The sequence below is a fragment of the Sminthopsis crassicaudata genome, chromosome 3 (genome assembly GCF_048593235.1).
Source record: "Sminthopsis crassicaudata isolate SCR6 chromosome 3, ASM4859323v1, whole genome shotgun sequence".
NCBI classification, from domain to species: Eukaryota; Metazoa; Chordata; class Mammalia; order Dasyuromorphia; family Dasyuridae; genus Sminthopsis; species Sminthopsis crassicaudata.
The window spans coordinates 299,941,380-299,964,408 of record NC_133619.1 but is presented as its reverse complement, the minus strand read 5'-3'; the positions used below and the strand labels follow the sequence as shown (position 1 = coordinate 299,964,408).

Genomic DNA, 23,029 nt, shown 5'->3' with positions numbered 1-23,029 from the left:
CTTAGACTAAATAATAATAGCAAATAGCTAGAATTTATATAACATTTAAGTGATTGCAAAGCACTTAAAAATATTTCATTTTATTTTCACAACTATCTTGGGAAGTGGATGCTATGATTGTCTCTGTTTTACAGACAAGGAAACTAAGGCAGAGGCTAAGTGACTTCTCTGGTGTCACACATCTAGAAAGTGTCTGAGGATAGATTTGAACTCAGGGAGATGAGTCTTCCCGTCTCCAGACCTGGAACACTCTAGCCACTGCACCACTCAGCTGTTCCTTCTCATAGTTACAAAAATGATACTTTTCTAAAACACAATCACCCACCCCAATTCAAAAATCTTTAAAGACTTCCTATGACCTTTAGGATAAAATACAAAATCCTTAAGTTGGCATTTAAATCCCTCTACTACCCTATCTCCTACCTTGCCTGCCAGCCATATTTTATTTTATTCCCTTATACTCATATTAAATGTTACCTATAAGAAATATTTCATCTTCCCCTTCGATGCCTTAGCACATATGCTCCCCTAGATATAGGGTATATTTGCTCTTCACCTCTGCTAAAAATTCCCATTTTCCTCCAAAAAGTAATTCAAGTAAAACCTCCTATATAAGGAAAGGCTCTTCCTGCTGTCCACCCCTCTATCTCAGTTACTTATACTCTCACTTGTTTTATTCATTTTTGTTGTGGGACATCAACCAATCAATAAATGTTCATTAAGCTCCAACTATGTGCCAAGCCCAGGGCTATGTTTTAGGGAGAAAAAAAGAGGCAAAAATATAGTTTCTTTTCAAAGAGCCTAAAGTCTAAGAGAATAGACAACATACAAAAATATATAGAACAAACTATATACAGGATAAATAGGATGTTTAACAGAAGAGAAACATTAGAATTAGGAGGGGTTGAGAAACTCTTCCTGTAAAAAAGAGAAAGAGAGAGAGAGAGAGAGAGAGAGAGAGAGAGAGAGAGAGAGAAATGGTTTTAACTTGGATTTCAAGTAAGCTAATGAGGCTAGTAGGCAGACCACAGGAGAGAGAGTATTGCAGGCTTGGAATGGAACACCTATGCATGTACATGTCCCCCAGCAGGACCTTGGACATAGGAGGATGGGGTGGTGAGGTGGTGACTCTAGGGAATGAGATAGGAAAAAGGTGCTCCTATGATTTTGTTCATATATAGGATTCCCAGTGAAGATCAAGAGATCGTTCAGTAACTTATTTTCTTAAAGAATTGCTCTGTGTCAAACAAAATCAAAGACTTGAAAGAAAGTATGAGAATAAATTTTTGGTAGTGTGAGAAACTGGCCAAGTTTTACCAGCTTTAGAAAAAATGATGAATAAGCTGATTTTTAGAAAGGCCTGGAAAGATTTATACAAATTGATGCTGAGAGAAACAAGCAGAACCAGGAATATATTGTACACAATAATAGTACAAATATGCAATGATCAACTATGAAACATTTGATTTTTCTCTGTGGTTCAGTGATCCAAAACAATCCAAATAGTCTTTGGAAAGAAAATGTCGTCTGCATCCAGAAAAAGAACTAAGGAATGTAAATCAACACATGTTATGTTAACTGTTTTTTCCCTGTTTTTTTTTTTTTTTCTCTTCCATGGTTTTTCCCTTTTCTGATTTTTCTCTCCCACCCAACATGATTCATAAAACAATATGTTAAAAAAAAACCCAATTTGTAAAGTTAAAAAAAATAGTAAATCTATGTTTATTATAACTATGATTAAGATAAATCTCAGGAAACCTAGATGTTATGGGCAATATGAGAGTTAATGGAGAATTATTCTCCATGAGATTATAAAATTCATGGACATGTAAAAGGAAAAAACCCTTTACAAGGCTCAAATGAGATGAAGCCCTTAAAGATAAAGAGATAAAGATAAAAAATAGATAAAAGGTATTTTAAAAGATAAATGTCCTGTGAAAACCTGAAAATATTTTTAGACCAAAGTCAATCATTTTGATTCTTTGGTCTAGATCTATGATATCATTTGATCTACGGAGCTCCCTCTAAGAAAATTACCCAGGTAACAGGGCACCTCCTTTGCAACTTAATAGTCTTAGAGTTATTTGGGAAACTAAGAAGTTACATATCTTGCCCAGGATCCCACAGCCTGCAAGTTTCAGAGGCAACATTTGAACTCCAGCCTTCCTGACTTCAAGGTTTATTCTCTAACCACTGTACCACACTGCTGATAATTATTGTTGTTACATAAAATTTAACAGATTTTATATCAATTTTGTTTTAATATCCTGAAAGTTGAGATTGACTGATCAGAGAGTAGAAGTGGAAGGTAGAAGTTCTTTCGGTAGAAGCATGCATGTGTATATATATTAGATGTATGTTTACAGACACACATGTATATTCATTCATTTATTCTGTAAACAACTACTTTTAATGCACCCATTACATATAAAGCCTTTTGGCTAGGAATAAAAGATACAAATCTATTAAGAGTATATATATGTATATATGTGTGTACATACATACACATAGGATTTTAAAGGAATATATCCATATATACATATGTGTAAATGTGTGCATGCATGTGTGTATTTATGGATGTAGATATTATTTTAAAGCCGTATATTTTATTGATATACTTCATATTTCCAGATTTCATATGAAGATCTATATCTAAAGATTTTTGTCTCTGTTCACTCAGTTATTCAGACTGTAAAAGTAGATGAGAAAGGACTCTGGCTTTAGACCTACACACAAAGGAAACAGTCAGCTGCCTACATGATATGGCATAAGAGTATTTTAAAATTTTCCCTCTCAGTCAGTGTCTAGGGCTTGAAATTTCTCTATTAGAGAATTACTCTTCTGGATAATGGTAAGAATTTTCTATTCAGATATAAATTATCCAGGGAAAGAGTCACACTTTAAGCTTGTGGTCTGCTATTTAATGCCACACAATTCTTTTTCCATATAAGAAATAGCTGAGAATCAAATAGGGATAGAAAAAGGAAGCAATCTGTGGAAGAAAGGATATCCTCTACAAAGTTGTTGCACTTAGCAGATGGGAGATGTCATAAAGATTCTGGCCTATGGAAGTGGATTAAAAAGGCTACAAAGTACAAAGTAGGAAGAGACAGATAATGAACCTCCCCATCCTTCAAAATCGTACTTCAGGCCAGAACCTCTGAGAGGTAGGATATGATCTCAAACTCTGTTGTGAAGTACATCTGTGCAATAGAAGTTCTACGCAAGCTAGATTTTTGACAACCAAATTTTTGACTTTGTTCTTTCCATTAGTTAATTTTGTACCTTGATTTAAGTTCACTCCCTCTGCTGTGCTCATTAAAGACAGTAGAGTTGGCTGCTGCTTAGTGGAAGATTTCTTTTTCTCTGTCTTGTTTTTTGAATTTATTACCCTCCTTAAATATAGGCAGGATTTAGAAGGTGGGATTGGACATTATAGTGATATTGTTCTATTTGGCCCTGCTATCAAGAGATTTCAGCAGGGTAGCAGAATGGAAAGAATGCCAGACTTGGGGGAAAAAAAAGACTGGGGGCTGATACATGAGTATAGGAAAATCACATAATCTTTAGGGGCAGCAAAATTGTGCAGTGGACAGAGTGCTAGCCCTAGAGAATTTAAATCTAATTTCAGACACTTGGTCTGTAACCTGATGGATCACTCTGTTTACTTCAGTTTCTTCAACCACAAAATGGGGATAATATTAGCATTAATCTTTCAGAGTTGTTGTGAGGAACAAATGAAATAATATTTATAAAAGTTTTTAGCCCAATACCCGGCATGTCAAAGAAGTTTAACAAATATTTTTTTTCCTTTCTCTATGAGCTCCAGTTCCCTCAGTTGTCACAAAAACTGGCGTTCATATAGTACTTTAAAGCTTGCAAAGTACATTACAAATATTATCTCATTGGATCCTCTCAACCACCTAGGAAATAGGTTTTATTATCCCCATTTTACAAATAAGAAAACTAAGGCTTGGAGAGATTATATGATTTGCCCAAGTTATTAAGTGTCTGAGAGTATTTGAATTCAGGTCTTCTGGATGTCATGTTCAATATTTTATCTTCTGCTCTTCCTATGTGCCTTAGTTATAAGGAGAATGATAGTAGCATCTAACTCACAAAGATATTATAAGTATCAAATCAGATAATCTGTATCAGCTATTGGTGAGTACGCTTTAGGAAGGAGAACTAAGGACCTTTTTTCTCCTAGATAAAAATTTTGACTACCAAGAGAGAGATGCAAACCAGAATGGCTAAATAATGAAGAAATGAGAGAAAAGATGAACAGAGTATCAAGGTCATCTGTCCTGGGTGGCCTTTTCATTATTCATAGTTGTTTACATGTCTCCTATTATACTGTGAATTCCTTGAAGGCTTAATAAATGCTTCTTGAGTTGACTAAGACACAACTTCTTAAAACTTTTTTCATTTATGACCCTTTTTTATCTAAGAAATTTTTATATGATCCCGGGTATATAGCTATACAAAATAGGTATATTCATCAAATATTTACCAATAACAATAATAAATAATAATTTTGCAATCTCCACATTCAGTTTACAAGAGCCCATATGGGGTTGCAAACCACATTTTAAGAAGCTAGGGATTAGGCAGACTATATGCCTCGAGATAAATACAAGGTATGATATCCTTGGACTAATTATGAAGGTCTAACTATTATAGTTTCTTTTCCAATTAATAACGCCCTGTACAAGGAGATGCTGAAGTTCTTTAATGTTTACCAAGATTGAACCAATTAGAAGTTCAGAATAATAGGTCCACAAGCTCAATCATATGTGTCATAACCTACTAGCAGTGCTAGAGTCTTCAAACCCAATAAAAATGGGGACACAATAAGAAATTATATCAGAAATGGCATTTTTTTCCTGTGTAAATTAGTAAAATTGATTTAGCCTCAAATTGCATTGCTGTAAAGACCTGTCCTGTTTATCTCACATAGATACTAGTATTTATATTAGTTTGTTGAAGACTTTATTAAGGACCAAAAACTCTTTAAGCCTGGAGGAAACTGTCTTTCAGCTGGAAGGACCTGAGAAAAGCCGTAGCAGTTTTCACATTCCCTGTAGTCACTCTAAATTCAGCCAAATCTAATATACTTCAATATATCATGTTGAACTATAATGAGTTGTGTGTTAAGTTTTGCTCTCTCCTTTTTAGTAGCAGGGAGATGGGTAGCTTTAGTCAAATAATTATTTATACAGTATCTTCTGCAAAATGTTTAGGAATAACTAGAAAAACATGATCATCTCTCCAACTCTTTAGATCTGTTTGGCATACAGTAAGCATTTAATAAATGCTTGCTGACTGACTGGTTGACATTCAGTACTAAGTATCAGATCAGTCTAACAGCATGTAGGATCACTGTGTTAGCCAGAACAGACAATAGCCAGCTTCTGCAACTAGTCACTTCCATATATGTATATACACTAGTGTCAAGAAAGAATCAATAGAGTGACAGTTTTGGTGGGTGGCCAGTTCACCAAGTCCACATCTATACTCACTGCAAGAATGGCCAGTCCTGAAGGGCAGCTTGGAACAGAAGCAGCTCCTCCATGGTGAGCTAATATGGATAAAAATCAGTCAGGGCGAGAAGAAGAAATGACTCACTGTTGAACTTGAGTAATCCAGTATTGTTATCTTAATTATATCACCATGACCACCATATCACCATGAGATGACAATTTTAACTTTTCAAAGTGTTTTCATGTCTATTCTCTCATTTCATATTGAAAGCAATTGCAGTACAGACATCCACCCCATATTCAACCTATCCACGATGGGGCAGTTCAATAGAACCAAAACATTTTTAGCACAGAAGTCAGAGGCAAAGATGAAAATAAAATTGGAGCCCACAAAGAATGACTGAACAGACTGCATGTGAACCCAGCATGGAAAGAACAGCAAGGCACAAAATGGTCTTCATAGCCAACTGTATTTGTGGACACCAATAAGTGGATAATGTGCCAACCAGAATAAAGAGATGAGGGAGCTTGCCAGAAGGAATTCCTAGAGATGAAAGAAATCCCATCTTTTCAGATCCTATAAACTAAAAAGAATATATACTTACATTCCCCTCCTTTTCAAAGTCAGGTGGAAGAAGTTTCACAAAGTTATCTGGAAATACTCCTCGTCTCCCATTCAGTTCTCCTTCCCACCAGCCTACATCGATGCAATCCTAAAATATAAAAAGGAAGAAGTTAAGAAATAAGAGACATACTGAATAGATATTCTCTCTCTCTCTCTCTCTCTCTCTCTCTCTCTCTCTCTCTCTCTCTCTCTCTTCAGCTGCAGAAAATTCCCATCTGTGTGAACTTGGATAAGTCACTTAAGCTCTGGAGAAGGAAACCACATAATAGAAGGAAATGGAAAAACTCTTCAATATATCTGCCAAGAAAACCCAATGGACAGAGATTCGTGAGGGTTATAGAACTTAATATGAATGAAGCAAGTGAGCAACATAGTAATTGCCCAAGCAAACAATCCAGTAATCCAAATGCCCTTTCACATACTGAGTGAAACAGGTACCAGCATCATGCAAGTTCAGTTCATTCATGTTGCAAATGAGACAATTGGACCCAACAGAGAGTAAGTAGCTGTCCAAGGTAGGGGGTGCAGCAAGCAGTAAAATGAGATCTGAACTAAGGCCCGCAAGACCCCAAACTAGAGTTATTTCCCTGGTATGATGCTATCTCTTATCTATAGTTGAATTTTTTGCTTCATAAGGTTCTTCAATGATATCCTCACTTCTCATGTTGGCACTCCTATAAATATATCTTCTGCACTGTAAGGATTAAATAGGATAATATTTGTATAAGTATTAGGCATAGTGCCTGACATGTAGCAAGTGTTATAAAAATGCTTATTTCCTTCCCCTTCTTCCCTTTATATCATACTATAAACACTGTTAAATTTGATCTCAGGAAATAAAAATTTGCATCTAAGTTCAGAATTAACAATTACAAGGACAAGATTCCTATTTAAGTTAAAAATTAACCAGACTGAACTCAGCAAAATTTGAATTGCTGTAATGCATGCATCCTTTTGTGATAATTACAACCAAAAACTTGGAAATACTTTTTTCTCCATTTGCATTTGCATTATATTATCTCAGTTCCTCTAGTAGAAGAATCTGATGTAATCCTAGAGAATCCACATTGTTAACTGATGGTTTGGTTTTTAATTGTGGGAAGTTGGAAGTAGAATTTATTTGCAAAGAAACCTAAAAAAAATCTCACCAGTTTCCCTTCCTTTATTTAACCTCTGTTTCTGGATAAATTCTGGCCACCTGCAATGTCTTCCCTACTCCTCACCAAGAGAAATGCCTCCCCCTTATTCAAAAGCTGGTTCTAATATCATCTGCTAAAGATAGCTCAACTAATACCACAGAGTTACTCCTATCTCTCATCTATTTACATACTCATACTAGCCATTCAAGACAGTGATTTTTAGATTTTAGTTGTGACCTCAAGATCATGGACTTGGTTCACATTTCTTTTTTATCTTATTAGGACTATGTTGCCTCATAATTGATTTGCTGTGGTTATTTTTTTTTTTTAAATCTTTCTAGTTTTTTCAGTATTCCTGAGTTGAGTGCTTATGTTTCATTTAGTTCCATCCCTAACAGTAGAAGAAAAAATACAGTATCACAGCAATTTTCCTTTTTATTATGAAATTAATGAAGCAATTTCCATCCAATAAATAACATGAAGCTATGTAACAGACTTCTAGTGTTTTTTAAATCGTACAAAACTTTGTGGAGTGGTTTTCTATCCAATGTATCTTTTTTTTTTTTTTTTAAATGCTAATTGGCCTGGTTGACTATTTTAGGATTTATCTGCCCTTATTCCTTATTGGAAATCACAGCATGAATTTGTCTATGACTCATTTCCTAATCTTCAAGAGGATCATAATGACACTTGTAACTAACTATCTTATAAAATTACTATGGAAAAAAATATGCTATCTACCTTAAAAGGATATGGAAATGAAATAGGAGTTGCCATGACCAAAGGAATATTAAAATACTTGTCTGCTTGTCCTGATTGCTGGGAAGAAATATAAACCTCACAATAAAGAAAAGTACACGGAGCAGAAGTTGCCAGTATAACTGGCTTAAGAGGACTAAAAAAATGAAGCCTGTTGAAAGAACAGAAGGGAAATGATAATTAATATCAGGATATCTGACGAGAGATGGCAGTCTACAGAAAACTTGAGAAAAAAAATTTTTTTTCCCAAAGACTCACAGGCTAAATTAAGGCAAAACCAGAAGAATTATTTTGACATCAAAATGAGAAGTGAAAATGATGATGACGTTTTTTCATATAAAACCAAAAGCTGAAATATACAAGCAGTTAATATGATGAACAGGAAACTAACCAACAGAGAAATGAGAGTGCTATAAGAACCAAATACTGCTAAATTTTGTAACAGGCACAGATAAGGAATAAAAGATATCAATTATAAGTCTGAGAGGAAAGTGGATAAGAAAAGGGAAGCCTTATTGGTTGAATACACTTAGACCCTGATTTTGCTCCCAAGATGAAGAATATGGAGATAAACTTTTCACTGCTGAATTAATCGTACAAAAACCAATTCCCGAGATGGGATATTTATTCTTCCAAAATTAATTTTCTGGAGGGACCAAAAAAATCATCTTTATGTTCTACTACTAGGTGGGTACTTGGAGTAAAACATTTAATAGGGCTTTATACAATGTAAATGTTGCTTTTCTTGTTAAAAGATAAAACAAAGCAAAAAAAAAAAAAGTGTGTGTGTGTGTGTGTGTGTGTGTGTGTGTGTGTGTGTGTGTGTGTGTGTGTGTGTGTGTGTTTCTCAGGGATCCAAGGAAGCTACTACTAACATCTTCTGGCATTACAGAAGTGGGGAGAGCCGAATCTTTAACACTTCCTAATGATGAATCATCACTTCAGAACAATTCCAATAAATTGGAATGAAAAATGCCATCTGTATCCAGAGAGAGAGAACTATGGAGGCTGAATGTAAATAGAAGCATAGTAATTTCACTTTTGTTTGTTTTTTCTTTCTTGTGGTTTTTTTCTCTTTTGGCCTGATTTTTCTTATACAAGATGACAAATATGGAAATATGTTTAAAAGGATTGTACATGTTTAATCTTTATCAGATTGCTTGCTGTCTTGGGAGGAAGGGAAGAAGGGAGAAAAAATGGAATAATCTTACAAAATGAATATTGAAAACTATCTTTAAATATATATGGAAAAATGAAATACTATTGAGAAAAAAAAAGATAAATCATCACCCTCTTCAGAATATACTTAGGACACAGAGGAATGACTGTCACCTGTCACCTATTTCTAAGTCAATTGGCAACTAAATTCTTTTGATTTCAGAAGCATCCCAGAAAAAAAGAAATTAGAAATGAAGGGACAAAAGGTCTGAGCTGGGACACTGACCCTCAATGCAATACCTATCCTATCTACCATGGTACAGGTAGCCTAGGTGAACTAGACAAAGAGAGAAAGGGAAAGAAATAGGAAAAAAAAATTACTTGAGAATGAAAGACAACAAAAACAGCTATGCTTTTAAGCTATGTGTCATCTTGTAAAGTCACATCATCTTTCTGGATCTCATGAATAATAATAAGGATAGTAATAGTAGTTCACATTTCTATAGGGCTCAAAGACTTAAGCACTTTCTTCATGAGGAATCGGCTATACAGTATAATTTTGGATGAGTCATTGAGGGGAATATGTGGTCACGGAAGAACTACCAGATTTGGAGGCAGAAATCCTGGGTTTGAATTCTGTTTCTGAGGATAGTAGATTCTCTTCTGTTTCTCTCTTTCAGTTAGAAATAGTAAAGTGACAGAAGAAAAAGAAATGCAAGTGTAGTAAAAGTCTGCATTTATTATTCTGTCATTGCCTCTAAAGAAAATTCTTTTTCTGACTATTCAGAGACTTCAGGAGTTTAGCAAAGAGGGAAAAAAAAAAATCACTATTACTTGTGTGGACAACAACAAATCAATTAACCTCTGGGGATTTCATTTCACTCATCTATAAAGCCAAAGTGTTGAACATTAACAGCCATTTTCACTTCTAAATCTATAATCCTATGTATGACCTATTGGTTTCAACTCTCTGGATCTCAGTTGCCTCATCTGTAAAATTAAGAGATTAAATTTATATGATTTCTAGGTCTTTTTCAGACCTAACTTTCGATGGTTTTATTCTCAGCTTTCATTATTCACAGCAGTAATTTTGTAAGAAACAAGCCTTGAAAATCAAAGAGGGCCTTCAAGATGCCCTTGGAGGAAGCTTTCAGAAGCTGCTATCATTCATTACTTCCAGTTTAGCTCACTCATTTCTAAGCATTTCAAATGAACTCTCTGATCTTAACCCAACTAAAATAAAGGCCCACATTTTGACTTTTCCCCCCTCTGCATAGTTAAAAAAAATTAGTAATCCAAGCATTAACCAAAGCAATATTGCATAAGGGGAACTGTAGGATATCAGACTGTATGTGTGATCTTAGCAGCTTGGATGAACTTTAGTCCCTAAGCCTGCTAAAAGGGAAGTCCTGGTTTTCTCAGAAAACCTTGAACTTTACTTGAGTGTGGATGAGCACACAAAACAAAACTATTCACATTTCCAGCCCATGGGGAGGGGGGCGGCGGGTGAAGAATTAGTTTAACACCTGGCCCAAGTTGAAGTTTCATACCACTTTGCCACATCATTTCTCATTTGGTGGTTCGCTCTCACAGCTGTTGGTAAATGATTTCCAAGTTATCAAATGCAACGAGGTTTGAGAAGACTGCTTGTGTGGAGGCGTAAATTGGGAAAGTAAATACTGTATAGGCTGCCCGGGTAGAATATGAATAAGCTGCTAAGTGAGTCCCAAGTCCCTCAAGTTTCCATACCCTATAGCATTCCACCCATGTTAAAAGAAAGCATCTTTCAATATTTTTTAATGAAATCTTTCTGCAGAGAACCTCAAGGGACTATAGAGAGACAGTTTCATCTATATAAGAACCCACATCTCTCAGGGTTCAGCTTGTTACCACTTTCTCTCTCCTCCCCCAATCCCCAAGAGATGTAATTATTCTACACAGCTGGGGGATCAGCTCAATTTTCCCCAACGTTCCCATAAGCTGGTTACTAAAGTAAATTCATCAACATTTTAGTTTGAAAGACAGCAGGAAAAAAGTAGTATTAGCATAACCTATAGTTGGCAGAAATTCACAGGGAAAATATAGGGTCTGTGTAATGGTCACTCTAAAATACATCACAATAGTGACTCCCCTCTCAAAATTACATTCAGTCAACTTCCTCCTTCCTCCATCCACCAGAATGTTATATTATCTTGATCCAACTTGAACTTCCCTTCTCAAACATTTCCAAATAACAAAAACTACCAAATAACATAAACTACCACTCCTTTTCCTCTTATATATTGTCTTTCTGCATTAGAATGTAAGCTACCTAAGGGGCAGTACAGTCTTGCTTTCCTTCTTGTGTATTCTGAGTTAAACACAGTAACTGGAACATCATAAACACTTAATGAATGCTTCATTATCCATTCATTCATTCATTCATTCATTCATTCATTCATTCATTCATTTATACAGGGTTCTTCTCTGCACTAATGTCCTTGCTAATAATTATCTTATTTAGGAGTCCACTCCTCCGTCCAAAACGCTCCAACAATAAAAAGTACTTGAGTAAGAGTTATAAATACTGGTTTCTGAGATCTCACTTCATAACCTGCAAATTTACAAAGATTTAAAAAAAGACAGGAATAATCAATGTTAGAGAGTTTGTGGGAAAATAGACATACCAGTACAAGAGCAGGCAAATTAGCCTACCTATAGCCTATCTTACAAAGACTAAGAGATAAGAAAGGTTTTTATATTTTAAAATAAAAATTGTATTAAAAAACATAAAAACTGGGGGCAGCTAGGTGGTGCAGTGGCTAGAATCCTGAAGTAAGGCCGACCTGAGTTCAAATTGGTTTTCAGACACTTAACACTTCCTAGCTGTGTGACCCTGGGCAAGTCACAACCACAATTGCTTCAGCAAAACAAACAAATAAATAAATGAATGAAAAAAAAAAAATATATATATATACATACATCTATATATATATACACATACATACATACATATATACACACAATACATATATATAAATTGTACAAAGGTCTCTGTGATTTGGCCTTTGAGCTTGGGAATACTAGTGTATTGTTAGTGGAGCTGTGAATCAGCACAACTATTTTGGAATTATAAAAATAAAGTGACAAAAATGCCTAAATCCTTTTTACTCAGAGACCCTACTACCTGACTTACATACCAAGAAGGTTAGTGATAAGAAGAAAATCTTGATCTACACGAAATATTTATAGCAGCATTTTTTTTTATGACAGCAAAGAATCAGAAATAAATAGATGTCTTGTTGATTGAGAAATAGCAAGGAACATAATGGAAAGTTACTATGTCTAAGAAGTATAGAAGAGGATGACTACAGAAAAGCATTAAAAGATTGAGATGAACTGATACAGAATCAAGTAAGCAAAACCAAGAAAATACTATAACACACTGTTTTCAACAATATAAACAGAGATAATTTTTAAAAATCCAAAGTAATTACAAGTAATGCTCAAAAAAGAAAAAAAAAATATATATATATATATATATATATGAAGAGTCACTCCCAACACATCCTTCTGCAGAGTGGGAGAGTTCTACAACTACAGCGTATTGCACATAATTTTAGTAATTTTTGCTGTATTGCTTTCCCCTCCTCCCTTTTTTCTTTTGTCTTTAAAAATATTATTTGTTTTGTGAAATGGCTTTCTGGGAGAAAGAAGATGAACCATATTGAAGGAATTAAAAACACAAAGATTTTCTTAAAAATTTATTTTGAGAATAAGAAAAATAAGTTTTTAAAGACTGCTGACACTTGATTATATAAACTTGTAGGGCAGAAACTGCTATATTTTTGTTTTTATATCTCCAGAATAACAAAGAAATCAATGCATAGTAGGTATTTAATATGTGCTTGTTAACTGACTGAAAGTTCCTTTAATGTAAGCCTCAATTGTTTTTTTGTTTTTTTTTAATCTAATAGGATTAATGATTTCTATATCATAGCTTCTTAAACTGTGGTTCATAACCTCTCGCATAACTGAATTCTGGGATTGTGAAAAATAAATTTCTTTTTGTTATCAGTAAATGTTTGATTATTATACTTATATATTCAGGGTCACATAGAAACTTCTCAGCAAAAAGGAATCATGAATGAAAAAAAGTTTAAGAAGCCACAGGGTTGTGATAAGGAAAGTGCTTAGGAAATCCCAGAGTACTACAGAAATGTATGATAAAATGTATTATGGATTTGTGATGGAGAGAGCCATCTGCATCCGGAAAGAGAACTGTAGGGACTAAATATGGATCACAACATAGTTCTTTCACCTTTTTTGTTGTTTTTGCTTGCGTTTTTTTCCTCATCCCTCCCTCCCTTTGATCTGATTTTCTTGTGCAGTATAATTGTGGAACTATGTATAAAAGAATTACATTTATGTTTAACTGTATTGAATTACTTGCCATCTAGGGGATGGGGAAAATTTGGAACACAAGATTTTGCATCTTTGCATGTATTTTGAAAATAAAAAGCTAGTATTAAAAAATGCATTATTATGACTGAATTATGTCCAAACTCCTCGGTCCATGATTCAAGGTCCTATGTGAGCTATCATCTCCTTACCTTTTAAGTCTTATCCTCCATGCCTAACTGTACTAATATATATACGCATTTAATGTTTTTGTGCCTGTGCAAAGTCTTTAGTTTCTACTATTGGTCTGTTAAATTTCTACGGAACTTTTAGGAAAGGAGAAGAAAGCAAATTAAACATTCATTAAGTGTTTACTATGTGCCAGACACTATGCTAAGTTTCTGATAAATATCATTGTATTTCATTCTCACAATCATCCTGGGAGGTAGGTGCTACTATGAGCCCCATTTTACAGTTGAAGAAACTGAGGCACATTTCTCAAATATAAAGGGAACTGAGTTGAATTTATATAAATAAGATCATTTCCCAATAAATTGTCAAAGGATCTGAACAAGCAATTTTCAGAAGAAATCAAAACTATCTATAGTAATAAAAAATATTCTAACTATTGTTTAGAGAAATGCAAATTAAAACAACTCTGAGATACCACCTCATACCTATGAGATTGGATAATATGACAGAAAAGTAAAATTATAAATGTCAGAGCAGATATGAAGAACTACAGATACTAATGCATTGTTGATGGAATTGTGAATTGATCCAACAATCCTAGAAAACAATGCCTCAAAATTGTGCATATCCTAAGACTGTGCAATATCACTACCAGATCTATATACCACAGATTTAAAGAAAAAAGAACAATTTAAAAAAATATTCATTGCAGCTATTTTTGTGGTGGCAAAGAATTTTAAATGGAGGGAATGTCTATTAATTGGGATTGGCTGAACAAGCTGTGGTATATGATTATGATAGAATATCATTGTGTTATAAAGCAGGATGCTTAAAAAAAAAAAACCTAGGAAAACTTATATGTACTGATGCAAAGTGAAGTGAGCAGAATCAGAAGAACATTATGCATAGTAACAGCCATATTGTAATGATGATCAATTGTCAAGGATTTGGTGATTTTGTTCAATACAATTTCAAAGGACACATTAAAATTCCCATCTACCTCCAGATAGAAAACTGATGAACTCTGAATACATTTAAAATTGAAACGCAATTTTTATAAAAAAACTTTTCTTGTTCTTTTTTTGCAACATGGCTAATATGAAAATAGGTTTGGCATGACTTCACACATAAAACTGATATCACATTCCCTGCCATCTCAATGGGTAGGGAGGGGGCTGCAGAAAAGAAGAGGATTTGGAACTTAAATATAAAAAAAAGCTAAAAAATAATAAATTAGCAAGTGAAATAAAATGAATAAATAAATGAATAAAAAGCAAAATGAGCACTTTTTTTTTAAACAGCTGGTTATCATTTTGCACTGTTATATAGGGTGAAGTTTCCTAAATGAGTTTCATCTGAATATATCACTTCAAGTAGCTTAAAATGAGATTCATTAGATAATATGGCTGCAAACACATTGATTATAGCCTTTATATTTTGAAAACTGTAAAACAGAAGTGTTGTAAAAAAAATGTTTTAAAGAAGAAATTGTGGGCAGCTTTGAGCTCAGGTTTTCTTCCCTTCAGGCCCAGTGTTCTAATCAGTATATCAATAAATCTGCTTCTACATCTCACTTTAAATACTGAACCTTCCATGAAGTTCCCCTGAATACTCCTGAATCAGCAATGATCTTTCCTTCCTTAGAACTTGTATACATTTTCCATCTCTTTTATCATACATTATTCTGCATTCTATTTATTTAATAGTGAAATTTGTCCTCAGATCTTTAATGGACCAACTAAAAGCTATATCATAAAACTATAAAGGCAAGTTTGATAATAAGCAAAAAGTAAATTATAACAATTTTCAAAAATGAAAAGTGAATCCTTGAAGATAACTTCCTGTAATATTAGTGCTTGGGCCATTACTTGACTAATGTTTGTGTTTCCTCTAATATAATATGAGTCATTTTGTTTTTCTCTGAGTTGTTTAAATCAATTCTGTCAGGATAAATGGTGATCTTATCAATAGCACTATTATAAAGAACCATCAATAAGTGGAGCTTTTAGAGAAGACATTTTTGGTGGTACCAAATACCATCATATGTATCTAGCTTATTCTGGCAATAAATTATTACTAAATTTAAATGTGTTTTTTATGAAAGATTAATAAAGCACTGATTTTACTCTCTCGCTTGCCAATGAAAGCCATAAATCATGAATACTAAAACTAGATTTACTATCTTCCAGGCAAATAGGTTCTCACAATAGATTTTACAAAATTATCTGGATCTGCTTTAAAAGAAAGCTTTTTTAATATGCAATATAAAATTAAATCCAAAAGACATATACAGTGTACAAATCACAAGTAGTAGATTTACTATGATTTTTTCCTAGAATATATTCATCCTAATTAGAATAGTAATTACAAGGAAATTAAGAATGTGTTTCAAAAATAATCTGAAAACAATTGTATTATGAGAATTAAGATGCCAGGAACAAAATTCTTAAGTTCACAAAAATGTGGTATGGTCTAATAAATATACTGTTGTTTCATCACTATGGTGCCTTTAAAGGTTTACTAATTTATACAAGAAATTCTTATAACAAAACTGTTTAAATATTTCTTTAATGAACTTTCATGAATTGAATCCAAATTTTTCTCCCTTTCATTTTAAAGAGAGTTGTTGGAGGTACAATAAGACCTAAAAAAGACTTTAGCTTAAAAGGCCAAGGTGTCCCATGGCATTCAAGGCCATCTCCAGTCAGCCTGATCTATATCTTGGAGGAGAAAGTGAGGCAGGTGACCTTGCCCAGCCCTCTCTCACTGAAATCCAACTCACTTGCATATCATAGCATCCCCTCCCTGATGTCATGGTCTTCTGAGAACAAAGGACAAACAACAGAGATACTGGGAGGAGAAGGAATTTGCCTGAATTCACACTGCTAGTATGAGACTCAATACATGAGCCATTACAGGCAACTGATTAAATACTTACTGATTGTCTTCTGATTCTTTGCTCTCTATCTGCTACCTCATACTGAAAAGCAAATAATATTTTATTGTTTTAGGATATATACCTTAGTATTTATTTTCTAAGGTTAAGCAATTTTCCTAGGGCCACTTGTAATATTAAAGGTCAAATTCAAACTCAGGTCTCACATAACTACAGTCATGCAATCAAGTATTTATTAAGTGCCAAGTAAGCACTGTGCTAATAAGCCTTGAAGATACAGAAAGAGACAAAACACAGTCCACTGCTTTCAATAAGGTCAATTAGGGGAGACATCATATAATCTATCATACATAAAGGAAGATTTGAATTGAATTGAATATATTGAAAATATATTTAGTTCAATAATTCAATTGAATTATTTGAATAGAAATTGAATATAATTGAATAAATTGAATTGACTATAAATTGAAATTGAATTGACTATTTTGAACTGAATTGAATATTGAATAAATTGGATATACTGAATCAGATAATTGAAATTGAATATAATTGAATATAAGTTGAAATTAATAATTGAAAATTGAATAAATTGAAAATAATCAACAGGAGGAAGACTCTAGAATTAAGGGATACCAGGTAATGTTTCCTATAGGAGGTGAGATTTTAACCGGCAATTGAAGAAAAATCAGGAGACAGAAAAGGAAGAATATTCTGGGCATTGAGGTCAGATAGTGACAAGGTTCAGAATTGAGAAGGGGAGTCCTATATGTGAAAAACAGGAAGGATGCCATGTCATTGACTCACAGAGTATGTGAAGAGTATAAAAAGATTGGAAATGTGGGGATAGCAAGTTATAAAGGGAACTGAATGCCAAACAAAAGATCTTATATTTAATCCTGGCAAAGATAGAGAGCCAATGGAGCTTATTAAGTATGGGTAGTATGGGGGGAGAGAGGATGACATGGTTAGACCTATAATTTAAGATCACTGTTTTCCTCTCAATAGTATTTTTTGTTCCCAAATACATGGAATGATAGTTTTCAACATTCATTTGTTGTGTTCCAAACTTTTTCTCCCTCCCTTTCCCCTTCCTCCTTCCTAAGATAGCAAGCAATCTGATATAGACTAAACACGTGGAATTCTTCTAAACATTATTCCATATATGTCATGCTGCACAAGAAAAATCAGCTCAGGGCAGCTAGGTGGCGCAGTGGATAGAGCACCAGCCTTGAATTCAGGAGGACTGGAGTTCAAATTTGATCTCAGACACTTAACACTTTCTAGCTGTGTGACCCTGGGCAAGCCACTTAACCCCAGCCTCAAAAAGGAAAAAAAAAAAAAAAAAAAAAAAAAAAAAAAGAAAGAAGAAAAATCAGCTCAAAAAAAAAAAAAAGGTGGGGGGGGGGGAGGCGGGAATCACAAGAATGAAAAAGCAAACAAACAACAAAAAAGGTGAAAAGACTACGCTCAGTCTCCATAGTTCTCTCCCTGTATGTGGATGGCATTTTCCATCCCAAGTCTATTGGAACTGCCTTGGATCATCACATTTGAGAAGAGCCAAGTCTAACACAATTGATCCGACTGTTATGTATAATGTTCTCTTATTCACTTCACTCAGTTTCAGTTCATGTACGTCTTCCCAGGATTTTCTGAAAGCAGCCTGCTCATCATTTCTTATAGAACAATAATATTTCAGGAAGATCACTTTGAAAGCTGAATGGAGGATAGACAGGAATGCAGAGAGATGAGTGGTAAGGAGATCAATCAGAATTCAATTGTCCAAGTGTGAGGTGAAGAAGACCTGCTCTGGGACAGCAACATAGACAGAGGAGAAAAAGGAACATATATATGAGAAATGTCATAAAAGCAAAATGAACAAGCCTTGGCAAGACTGGAAAGTTGGGAGAAAGAGTGAGGAGTCGAGGACGATAGCAAGGTAATGAAATGGCTACAAGGATGACGGAGCTCTCAAGAGTAATATGGAAGTTAGAAAAAGGGGAGAGAGTTTAGGGAGGAAAGAGATGATATATTCAATTCTGAACATTCTGAGTTTAGCATGTTTACAGGACATGCGATTTGAGATCTCCAACAAAAAGTAGAGATGCAAGACTAAACATCACCGGCATAGAGACTAGCTCTGAACAGGTAAACATGAGAATAATCAGCAAAGAAACAATAAATGAATCCACTAGAATTGATGAGACTAAGTGAAATATCATAGAAGGAGAAAAGAAGGGAGCCCAGAACAGAGTTCTGAAGAACATCCATAGTTGGTGGATATATTCTCTTTCTAACACCTGAAATAATAATTATTATTACTATCTAAGATTTTTAAGAGTCTATAAAATATATGGTGCTTAATTTTGCATTTACAAGTAAGTACAAAACCAAGATGGAGGACAATCATTGGCCATGGAGTCAGAGAATCTGGCTTTGAATTCTCGTCTTGCTATCTATAATCTATGTGACCCTGGATAAGTCACTCAACCTGATTCCCAGCTTCCTCATATGTAGAATGAAGGTAATGTACTGGGTAGTATTAGGGATTCTCTAAGCTCTAAATTCTCTGATCCTACATATCTTCTTGAAAAAAACAGTTTTTCTGTTTCCAATATAAGGCAATATGTGTTCATAAAAGAAACATTTCTGAATTGAAAAATAAAAATGAGGTTTTTAATTGTAAGAGAACTTGCTTTACTGTTCATATAACCTTCATAACTAGAAAAGGTATCCCTCAAGGTAAAATAAAATAATTGTTCAACACCTCTACACAGAAAAGCTATAATTAAATATATTCTGCAGGTAACCTGGGAGATTGTCTCTCACAAAACAGTTATAAATTAAGGAAGGCTTAAATAAGAATCTTATCACTCAGAAATCTATAAGTCCTTGGATTTGTATAGTGATGGACAGGAATCAAGGGCATTTAAGTTGATTATTTCCAGGAAAAATCAATAGTGTGATTTTTAATATGCTATTTACACCAGAACTACACAAGGAAACTCCACAAGAATGACCAAGAAGCTGGATAAATAATTAATTCTGTTCATCATTAGAGGCAACATGCCATAGTAGCAAGCAATGGTTTGGGTTTAGGAGGCCTCATATAAATACTGGAAACATTTGACCCCTAGCAGGCTATCTCCTAATTTCCAAAAAATAAAAAATAAAAAGATTGGCACTACACTTGGAGTTGTTTAAAAAAAAAAAAAAAAAGCCAAGCACTACATATATATATTTATATTTTTATATTTAAATACATATACATGCAGTTATAGTTATATGTAAACATATATATATATATATATATATATATATAGTTATAGGGCTAAACAATGTGATATATGTATACATAAATAATTTTATTTTATATTTAGATATTATGTTATATTATATATGGGGCAAAAGCTGATGCAATGGATTTGCTCCTAGGTTTGGGGGTAAAAAGAATTTAGTTCAAATCTGGCCTCAGATGCTTACTATTTGTGTGACCCTGAGCACATCATTTAAGTGCTGCCTAGCCCAAAATCCTTATTAGCAAAAGGGGATTAAAAACAGCCCCTACTTTGGAAAGATGTTGTTAGAATCAAATGAAATAATATTTGTAACATGCTTAGCTTAATATCTGGCAAACAGGTGTTTATTAAAAGTTTATTCTCACCCCCAATCAAATATCAAACTTGAAATTCTAAAAATAAAAGGAGAGATCAATAAAATTGAAAGTAAAAAAAAACTACTGAATCAATAAATAAAAGAGTTGGTTTTATAAAAAAAAAAAAAAAACAGATAAACTTTTAGTTAATTTGATTAGAAAAAAGAAAGAGAAAAATTAAATTGTTAGTCTCAAAAATGAAAAGGGAGAAATTTCTACCAATGAAGAAGAAATTAGAGCAATAATTAGGAGTTACTTTAACCAACTTTATGCCAATAAATTTGATAACCTACATGAAATGGAGGAATATCTAAAAATATATAGATTTCCCAGATTAACAGAAGAGGAAATAAATTACTTAGTCTCATTTTAGAAAAAGAAATAGAACAACCTATTAATCAACTCCCTAAGAAAAAAACCCCAGGACCAAATGGATTTACATATGAATTCTACCAAACATTTAAAGAGCAATTAACTCCAACATTATATAAACTATTTTAAAAAAATAGGGAATGAAAGATTCCTACCAATTCCTTTTATGACATAGACATGGTACTGATACCTAAACCATGTAGGATGAAAACAGAGAAAAGAAAATTATAGACCCTAATGAATATTGATGCAAAAATCTTAAATAAAATATTAGCAAAGAAATTATAGAAAATCATCCCCAGAATAATATACCACGACCAAGTAGGATTTATACCAAGAATGCAGGGCTGGTTCAATATTAGGAAAACTAATAGCATAAACTGTTTCAATAACCAAATTAACAAAAACCATATGATCATCTAAATAGTTGCAGAAAAAGCATTTGATGAAATTGTCAAAGTGACGAGAGAAATAATTGCAACATATTGCAATCTTGTATATTCCTTATCAGCCAAACGAGTTCATAAGACAGAGCCATAATTCTACTCTTCCTTCAATGACATAAAAGTTAAAGAAATTTAGTTATACATAATCATAATCTCTCAAGGAAATAAGGTAAACTGAATCAGGTTACAGATTAAACTATCTTTAGAGGATTCACAATAGGCTTATTGAGGAGGATTTATAGGTTACCAAGGAGCCAGGGACAGCTGAGATTCTTCCCTTAATTCTAATCTAAATCTAAATCTAAATCTAAATCTAAATCTAAATCTAAAATCTAAATCTAATAAGTAAATTTCTTTATCCCATGGAACAGCCTTTGTTCAGGTGAGGATAATATTAAAACAGACTCTTAAGTAAACCAAAAAATAAAGGAATAATGATCTTGAATCCAACAAAAAGAAAAAAAAAACAACAAAAAACTCCCAAAATAATGTTTTAATAACCTCTTAACTGGTCTCACAGATGTCAATTTTCCTTCTCCAATCCACCTTGCACACCGCTACAAGACTAAAAGGAATTAGCAAAATACCAAACTATGGACTAGTGGAATCTAAGATAGCCAATCTGCTCAAGAATCTTTAGAAGTATCTTGTAAGTTATAAGATAAAGTCCTTCAGGTCACATTCAAATTTCTCTTCAAGCTGGATACAAGCTGACTTTCCATCTGAAGAGGTATGGAATGCTGAACCCAAAACATATATCGAGGTTCCAGAACTCTCCCATAGGTGAGGAGTCGAGGTGAACCCCCAAAATATATTAGAATTCCAGGACTCTGCTGGTACGGACCACTAAATGATGGGGTTTGAATTTAAACTCCCCAAATATGTTGGGGTTTAGAGTTAGTGTCTTAGAGTATCTTAAAATTAGAGTGTCAAAAAAAAAAAAATGGTTTGGAGCTTCTCCAAATCAAGAAGCAAACATTTTATTATTGACTGGTGGGCTAAGTTCCCAAAAAGGAGCCATTGTGACTCTAAGTTTGCAGGCTAACTCTAAAAGAAGTTAGCAAATAAATTGTGGTACCAGCAGATTCTTTTATAGAAGAAAAATAACCTCAGGGATTGACATTATAAATTGGTTTTCCAATTGGATACAGTAATTATGAGGGTCATGATGATTTTGTCAATGCAAGGAATTCAGCAAAGGCCTACAACAGTTTCAGTAACAGTGAATTCTGTCAGTGCTCCTTTCCAGTTTACCTCAGTTTGTTTACAATAATTCAGACCCTCTCCTTCCAGTTAATGCCCCTCTCTATGAGGGCAAGAACTCATAACATCCATATCCCAACTGCTCATATTCTCAAGCTTTCCACTTTGTGCAAACTTAGCTCTTCACTATCCCCAAACATCACTTGAATTTTTTCACCTCTAGACTCTTATTTATTCTGTTTCACTCATTTGTGCTCTTCTTTCAAATCCTACTACATTCAAATAGTATACAACCTTCAAGTCTCCATTAAAATCTCACCTCTGTCTGAAGTGATTTCTTGGAAATTCTTACTGAAGAACTATCTATGTGATTTGTTTGGCAGATAACAGTTACATACTATCTTGAATTATTATTTAAATTGTTATAAGATGGAGCCTCTTGAATTCTCTAGCTTATCTTTTTCCTCCTGCTAGCAAGAGACCTAGTTCATAGCTCATTGGTATTTCAATGAATAGTATTTTCATTTACATTCACATTTATGCATTGGCTATAACTATACATCTAGCAACTGCGTTTTTTTTAGTTCAAAGGATGTTGGACATATTTTGCCTTGATGATAAAAAATTATTAGAATTTACAAAGTACTTTGTTGGATTTTATTTTTTATTTTTCATTGGGTTTTAAAGGAAACTTTTATATTTCTTTGGGGAGTTTTGGAAATTT

The 23,029-nt window shown here is 33.7% G+C and overlaps 1 protein-coding gene across 1 annotated transcript in view; it reads right to left on the bottom strand.

Annotated features, from left to right (window-relative positions):
- SH3KBP1 (SH3 domain containing kinase binding protein 1) overlaps positions 1-23,029 on the bottom strand; it is a 445,745-nt gene that overhangs the window by 76,742 nt on the left and 345,974 nt on the right. Inside the window, 1 exon segment of the mRNA XM_074300969.1 lies at positions 6,089-6,196. Within this exon segment, the coding sequence (XP_074157070.1) occupies positions 6,089-6,196 (108 nt within the window).